This window comes from Raphanus sativus, unplaced genomic scaffold (genome assembly GCF_000801105.2).
Source record: "Raphanus sativus cultivar WK10039 unplaced genomic scaffold, ASM80110v3 Scaffold0400, whole genome shotgun sequence".
Taxonomy (NCBI): Eukaryota; Viridiplantae; Streptophyta; class Magnoliopsida; order Brassicales; family Brassicaceae; genus Raphanus; species Raphanus sativus.
Window position 1 is genome coordinate 12,399 of NW_026615719.1, and position 26,324 is coordinate 38,722.

Sequence of the window (26,324 nt, forward strand, 5' to 3'; positions counted from 1 at the left end):
CTTTTTTTTAAGTCTATATAATATTCTTTGCGTTGATCAAATCAATTACGCAACAGACTTCTCCTTCTTGAATTTTTTTTCTCTGCAATTCCTGTAAGTTGTTTTCTCCTTCTTTCTTCTTCTTTTGTTTTCTTCGGGTAAGTTATATTTTCTTCAAAAAAACTCTGAATTATAAGCAAACATAAAACTAAAAACTCTGTAAATATTAATAAATTGTACGAAATTAACGTGAAGTAGCTTTTTTATTAGATTTTAGGTTTTACTTATCTTTTATTATATTATATGCATTGTTATTTATTTTGGAATAAGTAGAATCAGAAATCAGTCAAGTGGACATGCAAATAGGAAGAGAAAGGAGAGACAAGACGAACTGATAAAATCTCAAGCCAATGATATGCTAAAGTATGTTACAAGAACCAAAACTGCAAAAAGTGATGAAGCTGGTGGAGATGAGATTAACAACGAAGATGAGGAGCTTATAATTGAAGAAGATACATCTGAGAAAAGTGAAGAAGAAATTGTTGGAGATGATGCAAATTGTACGGATACGGATAAAGAAAAAGCTGAGAACGAAGACATGGAAGACCAAGAGGAAGTTGATGGTATTAGGAGTGTTCATGAGAATGTTGATATGGATGACCTTGCAAACTGGAAGAAAATTGACCCAAGAATGAGAGATCGTTTGGTGGAAAAGGGTCCACCCACAAGACCTTCAATTGATCATCCTTTTCCAAGAGATAGTTTCGATAGATGTTTCACGTACTCGTCTTATACAAGAAAAATGAGCAATGGAGAGAAACAAGATAGAAGATGGTTAGTTTACTCAAAAGGTAAAGATAAGGTCTTTTGTTTTTGCTGTAAATTATTCAGTCAAGAAACATGTCCTCCTATTCTGGTGACTACGGGTTATGATGACTGGAGAAATGCTTCACATAGGCTAAAGTCTCATGAAACGACTTACAATCATATTGTTTGCATGAGTAGCTGGATTGAGCTAGAAACGAGGCTGAAAAAGAGTGAAACTATTGATAAGCATTTGCAAGAGGCAATTAACAAGGAGAAAAAACATTGGAGAGATGTGATGTTGAGGATAATTGCAGTGGTAAAGACTCTAGCAGAAAGGAATTTAGCATTTCGTGGAGAAAACGAGAAGGTTACTGATCCAAACAGTGGAAATTTTTTGGCGTTTATCAAGATGATTGGAGGCTTTGATGAAGTAATGAAGGAACACATTCGACGGATTGAAAAGGGTGAAACTCAATACCATTATCTTAGTCATAAAATTCAGAATGAGTTGATAGAATTACTTGCTAGTGAGATTAAGAAGGTAATCTTAAAGAAGATTCAAGATGCGAAATATTTTTCAATCATTTTGGATTCTACTCCTGATGTTAGTCGTAAAGAGCAGATGACGTTTTTAATTCGGTGTGTAGATGTTTCTACGGATTCACCCACGGTTAAAGAGTTCTTTTTGTCATTCTTGGAAATCAAAGACAAAACAGGAGAGGGAATTTTTACCACTCTTCAAGATGCATTGACTGATCTTAAATTGAGTATTGGTGATATAAGAGGACAAGGCTATGACAATGGGTCAAATATGAAAGGAAAACATAAAGGAGTTCAGAAAAGATTGCTTGATATTAACCCAAGGCCATTCTATACTCCATGTGGATGTCATAGTCTCAATCTTGCTCTTTGTGACATGGCTTCTTCCTCCGATAAAGCTGTTGAATTCTTTGGCATTGTGCAGCGTATATATTGCTTATTTGCATCATCAACCAACAACTGGGAAGTTTACAAAGAGATAGTGGATGGTACTACGCTTAAATCATTGTCACAAACTCGGTGGGAGAGTCGAATTAATAGTGTTAAACCGATAAGGTTTCAAACTCTAAAGATACGAGAGGCTTTGTTTTTCTTAGCAGATAACAATGATAATATTGGACAGCGTAGTGAGGCTGAGTCTCTTGCAGTAAGTGAAACACATGGACTTGGAGGATTTGAGTTTCTCTTTGGAATGGTAATTTGGTATGATCTTCTTTATGCTGTCAATACGGTGAGCAAAACCTTACAGTCAGAAGATATGGATATTGAGGTTGCTATTTTTCAGTTAGGAGGACTTGTTGGTTATTTGAAAAGCTACAGAGAAACAGGTTTTGAGAAAGCAAAAGTTGAAGCTATGAAAATTGCCATTGATATGGATATTGAACCAGCGTTTTCTTCGAAACCAAAACGCTTGATAAAAAAGAAAAAGCAATTTGGTGAAGATGCTGAAAGAGTTGATGAAAGTAACATGTTAAGTGTGGAGGAGACTTTTAGGATCGACTATTTTATCAACATTATGGATCAGGCTATAGTGTCTTTTGGGGTTAGATTCGAGCAATTTCAGCATTATGAAGAAATTTTTGGATTTTTATTTGGCTTGAAAAAACTTAAGTCAGCAAAGGATGATGAGTTGATGACATCTTGTGTCAAGCTTGAAGCTTCTTTAGAGCATAATGGGCATTCAGATGTAGACGGAAAACAGCTTTTTATGGAACTTCGATATCTAAGGGAAATACTGCCAAAGGAAATTACAAAAGCTGTTGAGATGCTAGAATTTCTTAAAAGAATGGACGGGTGTTATCCAAGCACAGAGATTGCTTATCGTATACTACTAACCATTCCAATTTCAGTTTCTTCCGCAGAAAGAAGTTTTTCAAAGTTGAAGCTCATAAAAAATTATCTACGTTCGACTATGTCTCAAGAGAGGTTAAATGGATTGTCGATGATAGCAATAGAACACGAACTAGCCGAAGCCCTTGACCATTCGAAGTTGATAAATGATTTTGCAGGAAAAAAGCAAGGAGAACTATCTTTCATGATTAATGTATCGGTGTTCTTTTTTTTTAAACAAATTACTTCTTTTATAATATTTTGATTTTTTATATTAAATATTAAATAGTTATATTTGAGGGACAACATTTTTTACGTACGTTTTAGGCGCCATTTAGGTCCGGACCGACACTGATTTCACAATCCCTATTTACCTTGTTAACCCAAGAAAACTCTCAGCAATTCATCATCGCAATCTATCCATCCGACACAAAAGCTTCAAATGGCACTTGCCTTATCCGATATCCCGGAGGATCTCCAGCTCCGCATCTTATCCTTCCTCTCACCAACCGAGATCTGCAGCTTCGCCTGCACATCCAAACGCTTCGCCTCGCTATGCCGCGACGACCGCAAAATCTGGCGCGTCGTGTGCGATCGAAGGTGGGGGAAGAAGACACATATCCACAAATGGGGAAACGGCCGAATCGCATACAAGCTCCTTTTCAGGACTCTGAAGCGGTTAGAGAATCTGATCGGATTCTGGCGGTTATGCGGTCGAGCGAACCCCGCCGATTCATCTCCGCCGCTTGTTTTCTTCGAGTGGGGCTCCTCTTTCGTCTTGGGATCTAGGGTTCTCGCAATCAACGACGACACGTATCGCGTCCGAAAGACGCCGTTTCTCGTGCTGGGTATCTCGTCGGAAGGGAGAACGGAGAACTTTCTTGATCTCGATGGGAATCACAGATCTGGTGTCCCTGTGGATCTAAGCGAATTAGAGAGAAGTAGTCTCGTTCCCGTGGATGTGAATTTCATGGGGAACGGTCATATCATGGTTGAGGAGAATCCACAGAAGAGTCCTGTTTGTAAAGGATCTAGCTCCGACGAGGATGTTGTTTCGGAGATGTACACTCAATTGGCTAATAGGACGAGTCCTGGAGGGGATAGAAGGAGAAAGATGAAGAAGGAGAAGGAGAGACAAGGGAGGATCAAGTGGGAACCTGAACATTTTATCAAGGTTTCTGATTTCTCGCCTACTCTTGCTAGACCATTACAAGGCTTATGGAAGGTCGGTCTACCTCCTCTGTTTGTTGTTATCATTCATTATTTTTATGGTATTAGTGATATCTTTTGAGTCGGGTTGTTCGTAGCCAAGTGGCAACTGAGCTCTGCCTTCGGGCCCTGACGTTAGGGGTTCGACCCCTCCTTACCTCAGTTGAGGATTTCGGTCCAAAAGTGACCAAAGTTTATAAAAAAAAAGTGATATCTTTTGAAAAATGTGGCAGGGTTTCTGTGAGGGAAGGAGCATGGAGTTGTATTTGGTCAAATACGACGAAGTTGGAGGCGTTATATGCAAAAAAGTAGAGGACTTGTCTCTCTCACGGCAAACTTCTCCTGTGTTCTGGACACCCGATCACGCCTTCATCGCATCTCCTTTTTCCGTTGAAGAAGAGCTGATATTGGATAGTCGAATCCATGTCACCCCTCTCCACGGAGAAGTTCATGAACAAGTTATATCTGGAATGCTCTACATGAACTCTAGTTACGATCCGGGTGAAGGACGGGTCTGGTTGTATGAAAATGGGACTTTTGGTTTCGGGTTTCTTCGAGATCAGTTTATCACTGATCTCAAACGTGTTGCACTTGAAGATGGTTGTCTGGCTGATGTGTTAGATGCTTAAAAGTAATTTGCTTTATTGCTTATGGCTTGTGAATTATGTTGGTGATGGATGGATATGATCAACATTCTCTGTACATACAAGACTTAGGTGACTGTTACTTTCAAATTTAGTCGTAGACCAATTGGCCTAATTAAACTTGGATGGTGGAATCGCCTTGTATTTATTTGTATTCTGTAGATTGTAAGTTTGCCAGAATAAAATATTTAATTTCTGGTTTTACTTCGTAGACCAGAAATTTTTATTCATGAACTCTTGCAATTGTGCTCACACTTTAATTTCTAATTCTCTTTGCTTTTGTTTCCCTTTTGCTGACTGTAAAAACTATAAGCAAATCATTCCAAATTTCAAAACAACTAAGGAGTTATGGAAAAGGAGGAAACAACTAAATTCTCTTTGCTTTTCTGTCACTCTTGAGGAGTCAATCTTTCCCGTTTACTCATATTCCAAAACGACTAAGGAGTTATGGACACTCTAAAATGGATCTATGGGAAACACATCAAATCTCAGTTGCATCTTGGAACTGTTAGTGAAACCACTAGACTAAGTTGAAAATTTATTTATGGGTCGTTTCGAAAATTCTGCTTTATATTGTTCAGCTGTTTGTTGTAGTCAAGTTGGTTCAGAGATTGTTTAGATTGGTTATGTCTGTCAGTTGTAGAGCAAGGTAATAACAACAGCTTTAAGTTCTTTGTCAAAGAAAGTGTCTTCACATTATATCATCAAAGGTAAAGTTAAGCACATGCATATATTACTCCAATCTATAGACCAAACCCTAACTTCCATCGGATTGTGTAGTTGTCCTCAACAATAACAATCGTGGGTGGGTTATTAATATTGGTTATTGCACCAAGACATCATACCATTTCGTGTAGTTTCAGGTTTAGTTATCATAACAACACATAGGAAAGAATCAATCAGACTTCAAACAGCTACTTTACTATCAGAATCAAGTCGAAACCCATACAGTGAACAAAGTCTGGTCATCCTTGAAAAGGGATATTAAAAAAAAAAACAATAACTGCAACACTGATTAATCTCTTTTGTTTTTGGAGCCAACAACAGATGTATTTGATTTAGGATATCTTTCTAGGTTTCAATTGGTTTTCTTCTCCTTTGCTGGAGCAGCCTTGTGATACAGGAGAATCTGACTCAGGATGGTTCCGTTGGTGAAGACTCCAAGAGCAAATCCCGTAAGAACTAAAGGAGAGGTTAAGGAAAAGGAAATATTTTCTATAGAGCATAGAAAACCAAATATGATTAAAAATGTGCAGGTATGATTATAATAACAAGTATATTATCTTAGCTGCAAAGGATACTGCTAACTGGGGCATTTTCCTGGATACTGGTGAAAACTCTCACTGCGAGGTAAACAAACAATTATTACAATAAAGTTGGAAAATAGAGGGAGCCACACATCAAGGGAGTGCTCTTACCAATGGACCCAGCGAAGTTCATGAAGAAAGTTAAGAAACTGAGTTCTCCAGTGCTTTTGTTCTGTGAAGAGAGACAGAGAGTAATGTGAGGCATAAGAGGCAGGTATGAAACGATTTCTTTTGTGCATAATCTATAGAAATATTTGTTGTCACAGATATACCAGAACTTTTAAAACTATACTATAAACTGACATGACTAAAAGATTATGATAAGCTCTGGAATATACGTGACAAAAGCTTAAAAACAGCATTAAAAAATATCAAGAAGATTACTTACTTTGAAGTTCTTCCATATCTGAGGGAGCCTTGCAAACAGAAATATCGCATGTTGTGAAGCCTAGAATAAAGATAAACCACCATAAAAATTGTAACCTACATACCCAGAGTTAAGTGAATAAAACAAAAGCCATAGTCCTCACTCACATAAAGAGCGTCGAAAAGCGTTGGATTAATCTGCCCAGCAAGCACAGTTGGTGCTACAGCACAGTATCTATAAAGCGCTTGGCATTAAGGAAAGGCAATAGAGAAGAGTCTGAACCTCAAAGCTAAGAGAATTCTTAAAAAAAAAAAAGGATACAGGAGTGCTCTGACCCAAGTTGTCATAGGGACAGGTTGAGAGTAATAATAGATACAAGCAACCAAGATTAAAGCTGCAATGATAGCGGGTATTTATTTAGCTATAAACCATAAAAGGATCATATCATCTGAGAGATTAGATTTGCTATAACGCACCTTGAATCAAAAGAAAAGCCATTTCACCAAAGGCAGAAAAGGGAAGACCTTTGTGAAGGCAATAGGCAAGAGAAATGGTATAACCAACCACTTCGAGCTCAAATGCCACAACACTTAGGCCTCGTACGCTTTTATGGTGCACGATTTTCATTATCTACACAAAATCGGTATTAATCCTAAAAATTAGAGAGATCAAAGTGATTGATTGATTTGATACCTGAGGGAGCTTGACGGTGATGGAAGCAGCGACAAGGATGTAACCGAGAAGCTTGGAAATTAGAGGAAGAAGACAATCTTTCTCCGGGAATTCACCGTTCCGGAGAGATCCCATCGCACAGCTCAGGTCGATCCCTAGATACTCCATTTTTTTCTCTCCTCCCTTTCTCCTCCGTGATTTGGACTTTAATCTTGTGTATACCACCTACAAGATCTTAAAATATTCTCTTATACCCATATTTTAATAAATAATTATCTATACTATTATTTGCAAATATTTAAAATAAAAATTAAACTGATTAATATCATTTATACATTTAAAGAATATAATTTATAAATTATCTAAAAAACAAAAACATACTTAAATTATTTGATTGTATAAATAATTAAAATAATAATAAGAATCATTCAAAATCTTAAAATATATTGAAATAAAAAATAGTTTATATATATACATATTGTTATCTTAAAAATATCTTTTGATAGAAAGTTAGAAAATATAAAAATCAGAAAATACATAACTAAATATTAATAAACAGTTTATATGATTTTATATAACTAAAAAGATAATATTGAGTGACTTTTTATTTTTTAATAATAAATATATATATAAAAGAATTAAAAATATATATATGTAAGAATTTTCAAACAAAAATATATAATAATTTGATAGAAAACGTAAATAGTTTATTATTATAATCTTTTAATTAGTAATAACTATTTTATATTAATAAATAATTATAAAAATGTTCAAGTCCATATGTATGGACGAAACATTTGGTTTAAATAGTTTACAGAAAAAAACATCTGGTTTAAATAATTTAAGAACAAACAGTCTATTTGCACGAAAAGAAATCACATAAAGTCTTTCAACTGTGGTACAGTTCCAAATATTATAAATTTCTTATAAATATTAATATTTGTTTCTCCCAAATTTCTTAGGACAAGACTAAAAGATGGTGTGTAATCTAAACTTCTGAAACTGAGAAGAATTTAGGTTTTCGTCTAAATCAAAGTCTTCCAGGGTAAGCTTTCTCATGTATTAGATCTTATAAGTAATTAATAAAATTTATAAAAAAAAAATTGTTGGAAAAAAAATTGAAATCATGTAATAATAAATATTTCAAAATGATGTAAATTTAGTTTTACTAAAATTGAATTATTTTCAACATAAATGAGTAAATGTAGATTGAGTCATAATAATCTTTGGTCTAGAGTTTAGTAACATAGTTATAGTATTGTTAGTATTTTAGGGGTAGAATTTGAAATTTTATCTTTTTTTTTAATTTGACATATATATGTTTAGTGACTATCTAATAACTTGATTTAGGAAAAACCGAAAAACCCTAGGCGAAAAGGCTCTGCCGCCGATCTGCCGTGAGCCCCAAGGCTTCCCGGTTGTCGGCGTTATGGCGCCTCCTCCTCCTCCTGGGGGCCCAGGTCTCCCCCTCACCCCTCCTAAGACTCACACAAACTCACCTTCCTCCTCCACAAAAGCTCTCTACTCAGATGTTGCATCCGATCTTCGTGACAAAGTTGTTCACTTCTCACCGGAAGTGGAACTGACCGATGGTGTTGCAGTTGTTGATCTCCCTGTGGAGATTACAAGGGATCCAACTCCATTATGGATGTCCTATTTAGTAGGACATTTCATCTCAGATGCTCCCCATATTGGAAAGGTTCATGCGACGGTAAACCGCCTATGGACTACAAAAGAAAAGCCTGCAAAAATCGATGCACAATTCATTAACCCGAAAACAGTCTTTTTCCGTGTGGAAGACAAGCAAATGCGCCTCCGCATTTTGAAGCGCCATTTTTGGCACATTGCTGACGTTCCTTTGGTAGTCCAGGAATGGACACCCGACACTGAAGCCTCCAAGCCGGATCTTACAGCGATACTCTTACGGGTGGATCTCCGGGGGGTACCAGGACACTTGTTCTCTCACGAAGGTCTCACATTCTTCGGTGATACCATAGGAGAGACAGTAAAGCTGCATCCAAACACAGTGAGATGTACTCGTTTAGATGTTGCTCGACTTCTTGTCGTTCTCAATCTAGAGAAGCCCCTCCCAGATAAAATAAACATCAGAGGTACTGAGACTATGATATCTGTTAGCTACCCGTGGCTTCCACAACGCTGTACTGGTTGTCAAAAATGGGGTCACCTGTTGAAGGAATGTAAACAGATAAGCCTCAACTCCCAGGAGCAGGGAACATCACCGAAGAAAGCTCAAGTTGTACCTGCAAGTGACAAAGATGCTAACCTGCCACTGACTGGTTCGACAGGTGAAACACCACCTAATGATCAGGAGGTGGACAAATCGTTTCAGCAGAGTGCAGAGATGACTGACACGACTGGGAAGGAAATAAAAGAGAAGGAGTGGCAACTAGTGGGTAGTTCGCAGAAAGCCTCTCCGAAGCATACAGTGAAACAGAGCAATGGCAGTGGGATAACTCCAAGCTCTCCATCTCGCTTCCAGCTACTGAGTGAGGTTGAGGAAGAAGAGGTAGAGGAAGGAGAGGTCGAGGTCAGTAGTACTGAAGAAGAGGAAACAGAGTCTTCTGAGATAGACTTGGCCAAAGAAGTGCCTAAGGAAGATCCGAAGCAAACAAAGACCAAAAACGCTAAGAAAGATGCTATTAAAAACAGAGCAGCTGAGCCCCAGAAGGGGAAACAGAACGAAAAGAAGAGCACCAAACAAACCAAACAAAAGAATGCCTCCTCACGAAGGCACTAATCTGATGATATCTTTATTTGCGTGGAACACTCGGGGCTTCAACAAAAAGCGCAAACACTTATATCTTCGTTCTTGGTTACAATCTGCAAAACCATCCTTTGGATGCCTGATTGAGACTCGTGTTCAAGAGGGTAAGTCCGAGGCAATTGTCTCTTCTTCTCTTCCAGGTTGGAAGTTTCTCAACAACTATGACCATCATCGTCTGGGTAAAATCTGGGTCTGCTGGTCTGCAAATGTTAATGTTACGGTCCTCTACAAAAGTGCTCAAATCATCACGGTTTGGGTGGTCTCGGATACAGGGGAGCAGTTTCTCTGCTCTTGCGTTTATGCTTCAAACTTTCAGTCAGAACGTCAACGCCTCTGGTCTGATTTACTTCAAAACAACGTTCAGTTCGCTTCCTCTGGGGTCCCTGGATCGTCATGGGCGATTTTAATGAAATCCTCTCTTCTACAGAGCACTCTACAGTTAGAACTCGGAATCAAAGCGGCATGATCGCTTTTCAAGACACAGTTGCTGCGTGCAATCTTACTGATCTCCCATCTCTAGGCTCGAAATTCACCTGTCTCAACAACCAATCAGATAATCCCATAGCAAAGAAGCTTGACCGGGTCCTCGTTAATGATACATGGATAAACCAGTTCGCTCAATCGTATGCCAAGTTTGAGCCCTCTGGAATCTCTGATCATGCCCGCTCTAGAGTGTTTCTGGAGGCCGAACCATTGGGACGGAAATTCCCTTTTAAGTTCTTTAACTTCCTTGCGGATCATCCAGACTTCCTGGCCTCAGTATCTGATACTTGGAACAACACTGAGCCCATTTACCATTCCCGATCGGCTCTGTATATTTTCAGTAAGAAGCTGAAACTTCTGAAACCGATTCTTCGCCATCTCAACAAGACTAAGTTTGGGGACATTCCACGGCAGACTAAGGAAGCTTTTCAGAACTTGTGCGACAAGCAAGCCCTGGCTTTATTAGATCCGAGCTCCTCCTCATTTGATGAGGTTTCAGTGGCAACAGAAACATGGAATCACTGGGCAGTAATAGAGGAACGATTCTATCTGCAAAAGTCTCGAATCACTTGGCTCAAATTTGGTGATCAGAACACAATTTTTTTTCATAAGATTGTGCAAAGCAGAACTACATTCAACGCGATCCGGCGTCTGGTTTTACCCTCTGGGGAGATTATTACAGACCCTCATGCAATAAAAGTTGCAGCAGCAGATCATTTTACCCAGTTCCTCAATACGACTGTGGCTTCTAATCAAGACGACATCGCAGATATACTTACGAACTTGATTGACTTCCGGTGTCCGGCGCACACTGCTGAGCTACTAGTTCATCCTATATCAGAAGCAGAAATTAAAAATGTTCTCTTCTCTATGCCAGCAAACAAAGCTCCCGGCCCAGATGGCTACCCTGTAGAGTTCTACAAAGCTGCCTGGCCTGTAATCAGCCAAGACTTCATCACCGCGGTGCAATCTTTCTTCATCTATGGTTTCCTTCCGAAGGGAGTAAATGCCACGATCTTAACTCTCATACCAAAGATTCAAGGTGCAGAGAGCATGAAGGATTTCAGGCCCATATCTTGTTGCAACATCCTCTATAAGGTTGTATCCAAGATTCTGGCCAACCGGCTGAAGGTGTTACTCCCGGAGCTAATAGAACCGAACCAGTGCGCGTTTATCAAAGGGAGACTCTTCCTGGAAAACGTGCTTTCTGGCTACTGAGCTCGTCAAAAATTACCACAAAGACTCGGTTGGACCTCGTAGTGCTTTGAAACTCGACATCTCAAAGGCCTTTGATACGGTCAAATGGTCGTTTATCGAGGAAACGCTTCAAGCTATGCACATACCAGAGCAGTTTATTCACTGGATCCATATATGCTTATCCACTGCGGCGTTTTCAGTATCAGTTAATGGCGAGCTTGAGGGTTTTTTTCCAAGTGCGAGGGGTTTGCGACAAGGCTGCTCCCTCTCCCCGTATCTATTTGTTATTGCAATAAATGTGCTCTCTTTGGCGCTGAACAAATCTGCGGCTTCTGGTAACATTGGATACCACCCTACTTGCTCTCCAATTAATTCTCACTCACTTGAGTTTCGCGGACGATATCATGGTATTCACCGATGGGGAACCTAGCTCCTTGCAAGGTATTTTATCTGTTCTAAAAGACTTTGAGAGCTGGTCGGGACTCGCTATAAGCCCAGCCAAATCGGCCATTTACATGGGAGGGAAAATTCACCAAGGATTTCTTGATGAGGTGAACCGTCTCAACCTGCCTATTGATACTCTTCCGATACGGTATTTGGGCCTCCCGCTCACTACAAAAGCCATGACGCGTGATGACTATGAGCCTCTTATTGACCGCATCCGATCTAAGCTCAACTCTTGGACCAGTCGAGCCCTTTCATATGCGGGGAGATTGCAGCTTATAAACTCTGTGATTGTAAGTATCACGAACTTTTGGAGCTCTGTTTTTAGATTACCGAAGCGTTGTCTTGAAACCATCGAGAGTATGTGTAGTGCTTTCCTCTGGTCTGGCTCGCCAAACTCTACAGGAAAGGCAAAAGTGGCATGGGATGAAGTCTGTGCGCCTAAGAAGGAAGGGGGACTAGGAATTCGAAAACTGACCGATTCATCAAGAGTTTTTGCTCTAAGTCTTATCTGGCGCCTTATAACAAACTCAGGCTCCCTTTGGGTAGCTTGGACTCGCTCAAACCTGTTGCGCAGCCACTACTTCTGGGATGTTAAGGATACACAAGCAGGCTCTTGGATATGGCGAAAACTTCTCAAGCTACGCCACCAAGCAGCTACGTTTCTAAAGTCTGAGATTGGTAATGGAAAGAATACTCTGTTTTGGTTTGATAACTGGCTGAATATGGGGAAACTAATTGATATTGCAGGTGACTCGAGTACTATGTTGCTGGGAATAAATAGATACGCCACAGTCGCTGATGTAGCCTCGTCTGGGCAATGGAACATCAGGAGATGCCGCAGCTGTCACCTACGGGCGATGATAGCTGCCATCAACTCTGTTCCACCCCCGGTAGAGGATGCAGGAAGTGATCGTGTGCTATGGAAACATGGAGATGACAACTACAGACCTTGGTTCTCATCATCCAGAACATGGGACCAACTGCGAGAGCACAGACCAATAGTAGAGTGGAGTAAAGTAATTTGGTTTTCGGAGGCCATCCCACGATGCTTGTTTATAGCGTGGCTAACCGTGCGGAACCGGCTTTCTACAGGTGATCAGACTAGCGCATGGGGAGAGGTTCAAGGTTGCAGGCTCTGTGGGGAACCTGATGAGACCCGCGACCACCTTTTCTTCGCTTGTCCATTCTCATTTACCGTCTGGACCGACCTGACTGGATGTCTCCTTCCACGGCCAAGCCCTGACTGGAACATCACCATGACCACCCTGCTATCTCCTAGACGCAATAAGGTTGACTCCTGCCTGCTTCGGTTGGCGTTTCAAGGATCAATCTACTTGCTCTGGAAAGAACGCAATGGGCGTAAGCATAACACCTCCTAGAACTCGCCGGCCAAGCTCGTGAAGTCCCTAGACAGGACCATTCGGAACATGATATCCTCTATACGAATGAGGAATGCTGAGTTTGCTAGTCTTCTAATGCAGAGATGGATGGGAAGAAACTAGCTCATGTAATGCAACTTGCAGTTTAAAAGTTTCCGTATTGTAAACATTTTTTTTCTTTTGTTGATATATAAATTTAACATTTCAAAAAAAAAAAAACTTGATTTAAATATTTTTTTGGTTATTTGATTATATGGTCTGAAAGACTCACAAAAAAGAACTTCTTGGGAAATCTTTTGACATATCCTGCCTAAAGTTTAGTGAAATTTAGGGTTACTGCTTAAATTTTTAGAAGAATTTAGGTTTTCCGCCTAAATCAAAATTTTTGGGAAGTCTTCCAAAAGTCTTCCATGAGAATAATGCACTAGAAAACATCTGGAAAAGTCTTTTGAATCGATAATATTTAACCTATTGGAATTTTTTGTCTCCCTATATAAAGTAAATTTACGCATTCCCTCTCTTCCTCTCAAATGGCTGCAACAAAACTGTAATATTTCTCACTCTTAAACTTTCTAGCCTCTCTCTAATCTCTCTGAACTTGAAGACACACAAATTTATATCAATCTTTTCATTTTTTCTTATATCTTTCTCACTAATTTATCTTGTTTTGTGGGTTTTTCTTTACATGATTCTCATATTTCACTATTTTAAAGGTAGATCAATAAATACTCTAAATTCACTTTTTCTTATGTATTTCTCACTAATTTGTCTTTTTGCAGGTTTTTCATTACATGGTTTTAATCTTTCACTACTTTAAAAATGGATCTATAATTTTTAAATATATATTTTGTGTGTTCTATGAACATTAAAGGTAGATCTTTCACTCAATATTCTTTTAAGAAGTCTTCTCGGATTAGTTAGAAACATTAATAATTATGAATGTTTGTAATCTCATAATTATCACAAATTAAGTTATCGATTCTACTCAGGAGTTCTAATATTGACTAAGAAACATGAATTAAAAAGAAAATAATCTAAATTCATTTTAAGTCTAGAGAAAATTGAAGTTTAATAAAGATTGACGTAGAAGACTTCCAAATAAGTCTTCCTAAGAAGACTTCCTAAGAAATCGTCTCCGGGAAGACTTCTCATGAAGTTTCGGTTTAGGTTATTTTTGCAATTGCAAATATACGAAGGACGAATTCTTAAGAATTCTACTCTACATAAGACATCTTGAGAAGTTTTCTTTTGTAAATATTGCCTTACTTTTGAATTTGAAAAATTCTTGAAAATGCCAGAGAAGACTTCACCAATTTTTTATAGAAATTTGACTTTTTATAGAAAACTTCCCAGGAGAAAGACTTCTATAGAAGTCTTTCGAAAGTATTCCTGAAGTATTTCTTGTAGTTGACGATATTTGACATTTCCGTAATGGAAGACATCTAGAGAAGTCTTCTCTCGTAACCGAAGGTTTGACCAAAACCGAAATAAAATTTGATAAGACTTTGAAAGAATTTTTCGCATTAATATTAAATGTTTTACTATTATTTTTCAATTGAAAAAGTAATCCACACAGACTTCTTTCGACAGTGAGAAGACTTCGGGAAGACTTCCATAAAAAGTCTTTTCCGAGAAGACTTCCCGAGAAGTCTTCTATAAAAATTCAAATTTCTAACAAACTTTGGTTAATTGCAAAACTAACTTGTTTATCTGGGAAGACTTCTCGAGAAGTCTTCTCCGGGATTTTTTTTTTGTTAACAAAGGAATGTTAGAAGACTTCTAGGGAAGTCTTCTCGATAAAAAACACATCTAGCAAAGTTTTCTGAAAGTCCTCGCGAACAGATCTAAAAAAAATGATTTCGTGCCTTGAATCTGTGAGATGACTTCCTTAGATTCTCCAAGCACATAGAACTTCACTACAAAAACTACCAACTTATTAATGACAAAGAATCATGAGGTTCAATGTCTCTATGAACCTTACAAAACTTGGAATCAAAATCTTGATTTTTTTTTTATGAATTTAAAGAGAAAGAAATGTGATTTGTGTGTATAAGTAATAAGATATGAAGAGTAAAATGTGAATACTTGGTGAAGATGAAGATGATAAGATAAAATATTCATTTTTGAAAAAAAAAGAAAAAAAATAATGGTATTTTCGTGAATAACTCAAACTTTTAGGGTAAATAGAAAAAAAAAAATTTTAAAAATCATGAATTATTTTTGTGTTTGACTTGAAATTTTAGGTCATATTTGAAAAAGTCGTTATCTATTTACGAACCTAACTTAAACTAACACACCACCTTCGGTGCTAGAAAATGAGAAAAACTAACACACCTGAAATCTTTAATGAACAAACCTAACAGAAACTAACACAATCGTCTCATACCCAATTGGGTGAAATCTATCTTACATGGAAACAGAAGTGGATGCGTGAGGGTGTTTTGTTTGTTTAACCGAATGTTAAAAGCAAAATGTGGATTTGATTTTGAAAAAAACCATTGTGGAAAACATATATATTTAACACTAGTAAAACAATATTGTGTAAATACCAATTTATTTGTGACGGTAGCTTAAATTTTGATGATAAATGATAATTTAGTCACAGAAAAACAGTGTTTTGTGGAAAAATTAATATTTAAAAATTTAATAAAATCCACAAAAATCCATTAAAAACTAGAAACCAATCACCGGTTGAACTAATGGTTAAACCAATACATAACTTTTTTTTATAGTTTTTACTTGGTAAAATGAAGCGAACGTTGATATAGAGAACCAAAATTATTTGATATAATTTGGTTTATTTTTGGTTTATTTTAGATCTAAAGTTCAATTTTATTGTTCACATCAGATATTTAAATATTTTTGAATTTGTAAGTCTTAATATTTTTTGTTAGATGACAAGACTCTTAACTTGTTACAAATTTTTTTTGATAGTCTAAACTATTATTTCGATATTTTGTATGTCAAGTAAAAAAAAAATTAAAGTTAAGTATTTTCTAAATATCCAAACTATTATTTTATGATTTATAAAATATTTAGAAAATACTTAAATTTACTGTTATGTTGTTTAGAATAGACGGTTGTTAAGTATTTGCTTGACTTTGTTTGATGAAAATGTATTTGACTTCCTAAAGTTTCAGACTTTTATTGCTTTCTATGTTGCTTCTATGTTTGAAATAAAACAAAATCAACTAGCAGTCAATGTAGTGTTGGTTTTGCATTCTCTGGATCTTAGAGAACGACCAAAACCTAACAGTCAATGTACAGAAAAGTATTATGTGAAACAACCGTCTATTATATAAAGTGTTGAACCAAGATGTAGAAAATATAAAAAGGCAATGGACAAACAGAAGCGGTTTGTGCTCATTCATGGGCTCTGCCACGGCGCTTGGACTTGGTACAAAGTGAAACCACAGCTGGAGGCGGCAGGGCACTGTGTAACAGCAGTTGATCTAGCTTCGTCGGGTATAAACATGACCAGATTGGAAGAAATTCAGACTTTGGAAGATTACTGCAAACCATTGCTTGAGTTTCTGAGCTCGCTTTGCTCAGATGAAGAAAAGGTGATTCTTGTTGCTCATAGCATGGGAGGAATATGCGCTGCACTTGCTGCTGACATCTTCCCTTGTAAGATTGCTGCTATTGTCTTCTTGACTGGTTTCATGCCTGACACAAGAAACCCACCTGCTTATGTGTACGAAAAGGTAACATAAAAATTTGGTATGATCTGTGGCGAATGATTCTGATATTTGACTGAAAGTTGCAGTTCTTAAGAAGCATTCCACGAGAGGAATGGTTGGACACCGTGTTGGGGAAGTACGGGAAACCTGATTGTCCTCTAGATTTTGCGCTTTTGGGACCAAAGTTCTTGGCCAAGAAAGTTTATCAACTCTCTCCACGTAAAGTAAGACTCCAAGTCTAATAGATAAAACTCTTGTTTTTATTCAATCTTTTTGTTGATTGTTGTTGTTGATAGAACCGTATTTTATAAATTACGGAAAACTGAATATTGTAAATAAAAATTGATAAGATTATACCAAAGATTTAAAAAAAGGAGGATGATACAACTGCAGAGGCGAGATATTATCTCTTTCCTTAACTCAAAATACGTCCCGTAGTACGACGGTTTGATAACGTAATGAGTCCCAGGATACAACTGCAAACAATCTTCTGAATTTGCGTCACTCTATCAGAAGCCTGGCGAAATAGTTTTGTGTATATTCTCAGACTCAAGAAAAATTATCAAAGAGAAAGAGAAAAAAAAATTTTGAGGAATTGTTGAACAAATGATCTCTCTCAATCTGTCAAACTGAATGAGCTTCACGTATTGATATATAACTTCAAAATATCAAAAACGTACGTTATGTGATCAATGGAGTAACTAACGTAATAATGAGAATTTGATTCTCCATTACTCACGTTAGTGGACCAAGTATTAAATGGTTTTTGACCAAACAAATCAAAGCCAAAAATACTTTATATGAGTTTGCATTTTTATGTTTAAATAAAACATAAAAGATCATCATTAATAAAATTTAAAAGATTAAGTTATTGACATATTGTCCAACTAACAAAATCAATTTCAAATTCAAAGTCAAATATCCAAAGTGATCCATTTACTAAATATTTTATACTTAGCTAAATTTAAAGCTTTATAAGCTTTGCATAACACTCACTTTGGACCTCTATTTCTTATTCAACACAACTCCGATTTTGACCAACAAATACACTTACTCATAGTGTTCACGGTGACGATTACATCGTGCCCAAGTTCCGGTCTTTCCGACAGACGTCTCCGTCGAAAAACCCATCCGAAAATGGTCCACACCACTTTGTCAAAATACGAGTTCCAACAGTTGTGGCGAACTAGGATCTTGAATTGGCTAAAATGTTGGTGAGGGAAAACCCCTTCGTTACAAACAATCTGGCAGGGACAAGAAGCTTCAGTGAAGAGGGATACAGATCCATTACACGTATATATATAATATCTGGAGAGAGTAATATAGTACTTGAGGATTACCAGCGTTGGATGATCAGGAACTTTCCGCCGAAAGAAGTAATGGAGATCAAAGATGCAGATCACATACCTATGATCTCCAGATCTCAAGAAGTCTGTGCTCTTCTCTTGGAAATCGCTTGTAAATATGCATAAATAAACCTCCTGAAGTCTCTACTGCATCCACTACAGTAATGCTTATAATAATTAATAAGCCATATGAAAATACATGTATGATAACTAAGCAGAAGATAATTTTATTACAAGTGGTTATATAAATAAGATCTTGAGATAATTCTATTAAAAACTAGAAACCAATCACCGGTTGAACTAATGGTTAAACCAATACATAACTTTTTTTTATAGTTTTTACTTGGTAAAATGAAGCGAACGTTGATATAGAGAACCAAAATTATTTGATATAATTTGGTTTATTTTTGGTTTATTTTAGATCTAAAGTTCAATTTTATTGTTCACATCAGATATTTAAATATTTTTGAATTTGTAAGTCTTAATATTTTTTGTTAGATGACAAGACTCTTAACTTGTTACAAATTTTTTTTGATAGTCTAAACTATTATTTCGATATTTTGTATGTCAAGTAAAAAAAAAATTAAAGTTAAGTATTTTCTAAATATCCAAACTATTATTTTATGATTTATAAAATATTTAGAAAATACTTAAATTTACTGTTATGTTGTTTAGAATAGACGGTTGTTAAGTATTTGCTTGACTTTGTTTGATGAAAATGTATTTGACTTCCTAAAGTTTCAGACTTTTATTGCTTTCTATGTTGCTTCTATGTTTGAAATAAAACAAAATCAACTAGCAGTCAATGTAGTGTTGGTTTTGCATTCTCTGGATCTTAGAGAACGACCAAAACCTAACAGTCAATGTACAGAAAAGTATTATGTGAAACAACCGTCTATTATATAAAGTGTTGAACCAAGATGTAGAAAATATAAAAAGGCAATGGACAAACAGAAGCGGTTTGTGCTCATTCATGGGCTCTGCCACGGCGCTTGGACTTGGTACAAAGTGAAACCACAGCTGGAGGCGGCAGGGCACTGTGTAACAGCAGTTGATCTAGCTTCGTCGGGTATAAACATGACCAGATTGGAAGAAATTCAGACTTTGGAAGATTACTGCAAACCATTGCTTGAGTTTCTGAGCTCGCTTTGCTCAGATGAAGAAAAGGTGATTCTTGTTGCTCATAGCATGGGAGGAATATGCGCTGCACTTGCTGCTGACATCTTCCCTTGTAAGATTGCTGCTATTGTCTTCTTGACTGGTTTCATGCCTGACACAAGAAACCCACCTGCTTATGTGTACGAAAAGGTAACATAAAAATTTGGTATGATCTGTGGCGAATGATTCTGATATTTGACTGAAAGTTGCAGTTCTTAAGAAGCATTCCACGAGAGGAATGGTTGGACACCGTGTTGGGGAAGTACGGGAAACCTGATTGTCCTCTAGATTTTGCGCTTTTGGGACCAAAGTTCTTGGCCAAGAAAGTTTATCAACTCTCTCCACGTAAAGTAAGACTCCAAGTCTAATAGATAAAACTCTTGTTTTTATTCAATCTTTTTGTTGATTGTTGTTGTTGATAGAACCGTATTTTATAAATTACGGAAAACTGAATATTGTAAATAAAAATTGATAAGATTATACCAAAGATTTAAAAAAAGGAGGATGATACAACTGCAGAGGCGAGATATTATCTCTTTCCTTAACTCAAAATACGTCCCGTAGTACGACGGTTTGATAACGTAATGAGTCCCAGGATACAACTGCAAACAATCTTCTGAATTTGCGTCACTCTATCAGAAGCCTGGCGAAATAGTTTTGTGTATATTCTCAGACTCAAGAAAAATTATCAAAGAGAAAGAGAAAAAAAAATTTTGAGGAATTGTTGAACAAATGATCTCTCTCAATCTGTCAAACTGAATGAGCTTCACGTATTGATATATAACTTCAAAATATCAAAACGTACGTTATGTGATCAATGGAGTAACTAACGTAATAATGAGAATTTGATTCTCCATTACTCACGTTAGTGGACCAAGTATTAAATGGTTTTTGACCAAACAAATCAAAGCCAAAAATACTTTATATGAGTTTGCATTTTTATGTTTAAATAAAACATAAAAGATCATCATTAATAAAATTTAAAAGATTAAGTTATTGACATATTGTCCAACTAACAAAATCAATTTCAAATTCAAAGTCAAATATCCAAAGTGATCCATTTACTAAATATTTTATACTTAGCTAAATTTAAAGCTTTATAAGCTTTGCATAACACTCACTTTGGACCTCTATTTCTTATTCAACACAACTCCGATTTTGACCAACAAATACACTTACTCATAGTGTTCACGGTGACGATTACATCGTGCCCAAGTTCCGGTCTTTCCGACAGACGTCTCCGTCGAAAAACCCATCCGAAAATGGTCCACACCACTTTGTCAAAATACGAGTTCCAACAGTTGTGGCGAACTAGGATCTTGAATTGGCTAAAATGTTGGTGAGGGAAAACCCCTTCGTTACAAACAATCTGGCAGGGACAAGAAGCTTCAGTGAAGAGGGATACAGATCCATTACACGTATATATATAATATCTGGAGAGAGTAATATAGTACTTGAGGATTACCAGCGTTGGATGATCAGGAACTTTCCGCGAAAGAAGTAATGGAGATCAAAGATGCAGATCACATACCTATGATCTCCAGATCTCAAGAAGTCTGTGCTCTTCTCTTGGAAATCGCTTGTAAATATGCATAAATAAACCTCCTGAAGTCTCTACTGCATCCACTACAGTAATGCTTATAATAATTAATAAGCCATATGAAAATACATGTATGATAACTAAGCAGAAGATAATTTTATTACAAGTGGTTATATAAATAAGATCTTGAGATAATTCTATTACTAAATTATTAACAAACTTTGGCTTCAACTCAAGTAATATATCTATCTTATTAAAACAGAAACATTATAACTTTTTCTAGGTAGATTTTTAAATTGGACATCACATTATTATTCTTAGTCTAATCTTTCATTTAAATATTTCCTTAAATAGCTTAATATCAACTATCTATCATTTAACTTCACTATAAGATCTATGTCTATGCATCTATTAAACAAAATATATGTTCTTTTCGTTAGAGTATACTCACATTATCATATTTATAATATATCATAGTAAAAATATAATAATCCCTCTCCTTTATTATAGTCAAATGAATACAATAAATGTCTCCAATATAAATATAACACGAGTCTAAATTCTTAAAAATAAAAATATAAATAGATAGAAACAAAAATAAATATTACACATGTTATTAAAAATATAAATATTACACGAATAGGTTGACAAAAAAATACAAATATTACGCTAATCCTTTTTTTTTTCCATCAACTTATACAAACTTAAAGTGAGTAGGTTGACAAAAAGATACAAATATTATATGAATCCTTTTTTTTACACGAATCCTTAACCAGTCATTATACAATTTTGACTTTTTTGGTCTGGTTATTTCCTAAACAATTGATTCAATTAACCAAATAACTTAAGAACACGTTTCCTCCCATTATTAAACTATAATTATCTTAAACACAAAACCCCTTTTAATTAAAAAACAATTATTTGGAATCAAATACTGATGAATCTTAAAATTTTAAATAGCTTGATATATAATTTTTGAAACTCAATAATAAAGATATCAGAACAAATTTTCTTAGATGTTCAAATAATCGAGGTTTGCTTTGAATATACACTAAATAGAATATACTAACGTATATTCTTACTTAAATAACAAAAACATCAATTTATACTTAAAAAAACGATTATTGGAAAACCTCTTCACCAAGTTGAGTCTACTATGCCTAAAATCTCGGCTACAATCAAATATTCACAATCAAATTGTCAGATTTGAAAAATCATGAATATGGAAAACCCTCTTCTCCAAGTTTATTCTACTATACATAAAATCTCGATGTCAAGAGATTTTGTATTTATTATATCTGACTTAATAGGTTAGAAAATATTCATTTTCTCCCACTAAAATGTGTGTACAAGTACTTGTCTTCGTATTCATCATTGGACATTCACAAAAATTTTAGAAAAAAATCCCAAAAAGCACAATGTCAAAACCAAATCGTATTGGTTGATATTATATTAGTGTTTTCACTATACAGTTACAGTATAACATCTTTAAATTAATAATCTATAAATTAATATCTCTATAAATTAGTATAATTCCATAGTCTCAAATTGAGTTTTTGGTTCAATTAGTATCTAGATAAATTAATAATCTCTATAAATTAATAAAAAATTATAGTTTTGGTATAGTCCCAACATTATTAATTTATAGAGGTTTCACTTTATATCTCTAATACACCAATGAAAAATTATTAATAGGAAAAACAGTTTTAACATTGTTCTTAAACAATATGTTTTAGACAAACTCAAAATTATATAAAACCACATTATGTGAAAATGACAAATTCCAAATTGTATCAACTATTATAGAATATATGTTATATGTTAAAAATAAAAAAAAATAAAACCCGCGCGGTCGCGCGGGTCATGATCTAGTGTGCATCAAAATTGAAATGTGATCTCTAATCTGGTACCGGAAGATTACCAGCGTTGGATGATCAGCAATTTATAGCGAAGAAAAAAGCTGATAATGTTCTGTTTTCCATTCTCGACCATTTCTTCATCTTGAATCACGTTTTTGTCATATATATATATATATATATATATATATATATCTTTGAAGTAGCTAACATCGTTTTTGAAGCTGTCTAACACACACAACCTTTTTAGCAAAAAAAAACACACACAACCTTTAATATTACTGCATCTGCATCATCCCCAAATTTCTATCCAAAACCCATAAAGCAACCAATAAAGATACAAAATTCCTATTTAAACCAAAGTTAAATATTTATTATGCCTCAATCTTGTTCCAGTAAAATTAAAATACAGAAAAACAAAGTTTTATTTTTCTTCTGAAAACAAAATTAGATATAGGTAGGTACGTAAAGCATTTTCAATATGCTACAAAGCAGAACAGTGGTTAGAGAGAATCATGAAGCATCTCTACTAACAAAAACGGAGAAACCAGAAAGATTCATTACACAATCACACACCAAGACACGTTAACGAGTGAAGTAACCACAACTATTCAGAACCTACCGTCTGTCATAGCCTAATAATATATCTCTTTCTCAGAAATTTACTGTCTTTGAGCCGTGTGGATCTCTGCTTTATCTTTCCTTTCATGATAATGGCAGAAAGATATATAGGTACCTAAAGCTTTGTCAGTTTATACAGAACAAGAACTAATTTAAAAGTTGAATACAGAAGAAGGGTTTTTAGTATACAAAGAATATATAGAAAGTAACAGTCTATGTAAGTGTTCCTGAACCAAGATATTGTAAGTAAAGAAAGCAATGGAGAAGGAGATCCAGAAGAGGTTTGTGCTCGTCCATGGGCTTTGCCACGGCGCGTGGACTTGGTACAAACTGAAAATGCAGTTGGAGGCTGCAGGTCACTGTGTAACAGCAGTAGATCTGGCTGCCTCGGGTATAAACATGACAAGATTGGACGAGATTCAGACATTGATGGATTACTCCAAACCCTTGCTTGATATTCTGAGCTCGCTTGGCTCGGATGAAGACAAAGTGATTCTTGTTGCTCATAGCATGGGAGGCATACCCGTTGCCATGGTTGCGGACATATTCCCTAGTAAGATTGCTGCTATTGTCTTCGTGTCATCGTTCATGCCCGACACAAGAAACCCACCTGCTTATGTTCTAGAAAATGTAAGTAAATTAGATTACTTGTGCAGCACGGTTTAGATTCTTTCCAAGTGATTCTGATATCTGACTGAAATCTGCAGCTGTCCACAAGCAGTAGTACACAAATGGAATGGTTGGACACTGTGACTGGATTCTACGGGAGACCTGATCGTCCTCTACGGTTCGCTCTTGTGGGACCGAAGTCCATGGCCAAATATGCCTATCAATTATCACCTCTTGAGGTATGACTCGATGCTTTTCAAGCCCGATTGGGACTGATTGCTAGTTGTTGATTGTTTTTTGTGGCGTGATAGGACCTTGTATTGGCGACAATGTTGGTGAGAGCAAACCCAGTAGTTACAAACAATCTGGCAGGGACAAAAAGCTTTAGTGAGGAAAGGTACGGATCTGTTACACGTATCTACATCATATGTGGAGAGGATAATATGATACCAGGAGATTACCAGCGTTGGATGATCAGCAATTTTCCTGTAAAAGAAGTAATGGAGATCAAAGATGCAGATCATATGGTAATGTTCTCCAAGACTCAAGAACTATGTGCTCGTCTCTTGGGGATTGCTGATAAATATGCGTAAGATCATATGGCAATTTTCCTGCAAGTTAGTATAAACATTCAGCTTCCATTATATAAGCCAAATGTTAGTGACCTTAAGAAACTTATTTATCTAATCTATTAAAACAGAGTCTTATTTTTATCTACTTAAAAAAATGTTTTAAAAATTTGGACCTTTTCAAGTTTGTTACTATATCGCATATATTTTGGATCCTTTACTTGCTGCATTAATAATAGAACCAAATTACTTAAACTAAACCAAAATATAATCTATTACAACCATCCAAAATTAAACTAAAACTAAACCGATAGGTTTTTACTATTAAAAGAATAATACAGTAACTCAATTGGACATTATGTTAGTATAATATATGTTAAATATATTTTCTAAACACAACATGTAAATATAAATTATCTTAAACATATTTTTTTCTATAATATAAATAAATAAAATTTTAAAATATATTATATGCAAAATGTATAAATTATAAAACAAAAAAAATTGAAGGAAGTTTCTTTATTTGATTATTTCATATTTTTAATTTTTTTGTACCTAACTCGAAAATATATTAGTAAGTAATAAAAATCAATAACAAAGTAAAATGTTTGAAACAAATCATTATATATTAATAAAATCAAATAAAAATATAAACAATAATATTATATAGTTATATAATATAAACAATAAAATATTAGTTATACATTTAAAACATTTTTAATAATATAAAATACATATATAAATAGAAAAAATATCCGCACGAACGTGCGGGTTTAAATCTAGTTTAAACTTACACTACTGAGTGAGAAAACTAACAAGTCAATATATTTTTAGTGATTGTTAAGAAGCTTATTAATGATTCATTGATTTCATTCTATCTTATGTGATACTAGGTGATTTTCCCGTGCTCATGCACGGGTACAAATATTTATAAATTAAATATGTTACAATAGTTGATTGTTATTTAATTTTAATTTTGAATTAATTTATAATTTGTATGCATAATTTATACTAATAATATTATATTATTTTAATCAGACATAAGATTTTAAATAAGTTATCATTTGGGTATATTGGATTGCATCAATCAATTTCTCTAAATTCAACTAATATTTTTTATTTTAAATATATGAAAATTATGATTATTTGCTTTTACTTTGGTTGTTATCTTAGATATGTAAATATATTTGAGGAAATTATGTATAACTTAAGATATATTGTGCTTAGAATGAAGTAAAAATAAACTAAATATTTGATTCCAAATTACAAAATTAAACTATATGTTGATTTTTAAAATAAAATATTAGAAAGTAAAACGATAATCAATTGGAAGTTACTTACATAGGTAACTAATACTTTTTGGAATCTCATGAACACATATCAATATTTACAATAACTAAAATATTTAAATAACACATATCAATATTTACAATAACTAAAATATTTAAATAATTTTATGTCATATATATATATTAAATGGTAAACTGAAATTTATGCAAATAATCCTAAAAATGAGAATTCAGATTTGCGTTGGTATTTTGATTATGGTTATATTAACTGTGACAAACATAAAACATAAAATTTAATATTAAAAACATTTTTAATAATGATAATATATAATATATCTACCTTGTTAAATTATATAGTGTTATGTTAATTTAAAATATTTTAATTATTTGATCAAAAGTTAATTTTACTTTATTTTTAATATCTCTTTAAAATAAACAGTTTATTTTTTGTGATTGTATTTTAGAAATCATATCATATAAGTAAAATATAATTTATAGATTACGAAATCAC

General features: G+C 35.0%; 6 protein-coding genes across 9 annotated transcripts; 5 read left to right on the forward strand and 1 right to left on the reverse strand.

The window, feature by feature from the left end:
- Nucleotides 1–394: 394 nt before the first annotated feature.
- On the forward strand, nt 395–3,010 carry LOC108845040 (uncharacterized). Its single transcript, XM_018618310.2, has 4 exons — nt 395–1,216; nt 1,295–1,705; nt 1,853–2,877; nt 2,983–3,010. The coding sequence occupies exons 1-4, from the start codon at nt 395–397 to the stop codon at nt 3,008–3,010; spliced, it is 2,286 nt and encodes a 761-aa protein (XP_018473812.2).
- On the forward strand, nt 2,976–4,738 carry LOC108843991 (F-box protein At3g12350). Its single transcript, XM_018617172.2, has 2 exons — nt 2,976–3,880; nt 4,098–4,738. Exons 1-2 carry the CDS (start codon nt 3,098–3,100, stop codon nt 4,491–4,493), a joined length of 1,179 nt encoding a protein of 392 aa, XP_018472674.1. The 5' UTR covers nt 2,976–3,097; the 3' UTR covers nt 4,494–4,738.
- A 669-nt stretch (nt 4,739–5,407) lies between these two features.
- LOC108833336 (mannose-P-dolichol utilization defect 1 protein homolog 2) lies at nt 5,408–7,080 on the reverse strand. The gene is made up of 8 exons (XM_018606768.2): nt 6,876–7,080; nt 6,659–6,812; nt 6,504–6,576; nt 6,350–6,416; nt 6,204–6,263; nt 5,927–5,987; nt 5,810–5,851; nt 5,408–5,690 (listed from the first exon to the last, which is right to left on the reverse strand). The coding sequence occupies exons 1-8, from the start codon at nt 7,020–7,022 to the stop codon at nt 5,587–5,589; spliced, it is 708 nt and encodes a 235-aa protein (XP_018462270.1). The 5' UTR covers nt 7,023–7,080; the 3' UTR covers nt 5,408–5,586.
- Nucleotides 7,081–16,432: 9,352 nt separating this feature from the next.
- Nucleotides 16,433–18,297, forward strand: LOC130502040 (putative methylesterase 19). The gene is made up of 3 exons (XM_056996860.1): nt 16,433–16,849; nt 16,912–17,049; nt 18,016–18,297. Exons 1-3 carry the CDS (start codon nt 16,484–16,486, stop codon nt 18,295–18,297), a joined length of 786 nt encoding a protein of 261 aa, XP_056852840.1. The 5' UTR covers nt 16,433–16,483.
- A 765-nt stretch (nt 18,298–19,062) lies between these two features.
- On the forward strand, nt 19,063–20,925 carry LOC108833337 (putative methylesterase 19). The gene is given in 4 exon segments (XM_018606769.2): nt 19,063–19,479; nt 19,542–19,679; nt 20,645–20,819; nt 20,822–20,925. Coding segments are annotated over 4 exon segments (783 nt in total). The 5' UTR covers nt 19,063–19,113.
- Nucleotides 20,926–23,589: 2,664 nt separating this feature from the next.
- LOC108846662 (putative methylesterase 19) lies at nt 23,590–24,548 on the forward strand. Of its 4 annotated transcripts, none has more exons than XM_056996861.1 (4): nt 23,603–23,673; nt 23,853–23,976; nt 24,054–24,194; nt 24,267–24,548. In XM_056996861.1, exons 1-4 carry the CDS (start codon nt 23,642–23,644, stop codon nt 24,546–24,548), a joined length of 579 nt encoding a protein of 192 aa, XP_056852841.1. In that variant the 5' UTR covers nt 23,603–23,641. The 4 variants fall into 4 exon arrangements, with proteins under 4 accessions (XP_018475372.1, XP_056852841.1, XP_018475370.1 ...); XM_018619868.1 differs by having other exon boundaries at nt 23,605–23,737; nt 23,831–23,976; XM_018619870.1 differs by having other exon boundaries at nt 23,590–23,976.
- The last annotated feature ends 1,776 nt before the right edge of the window (nt 24,549–26,324 follow it).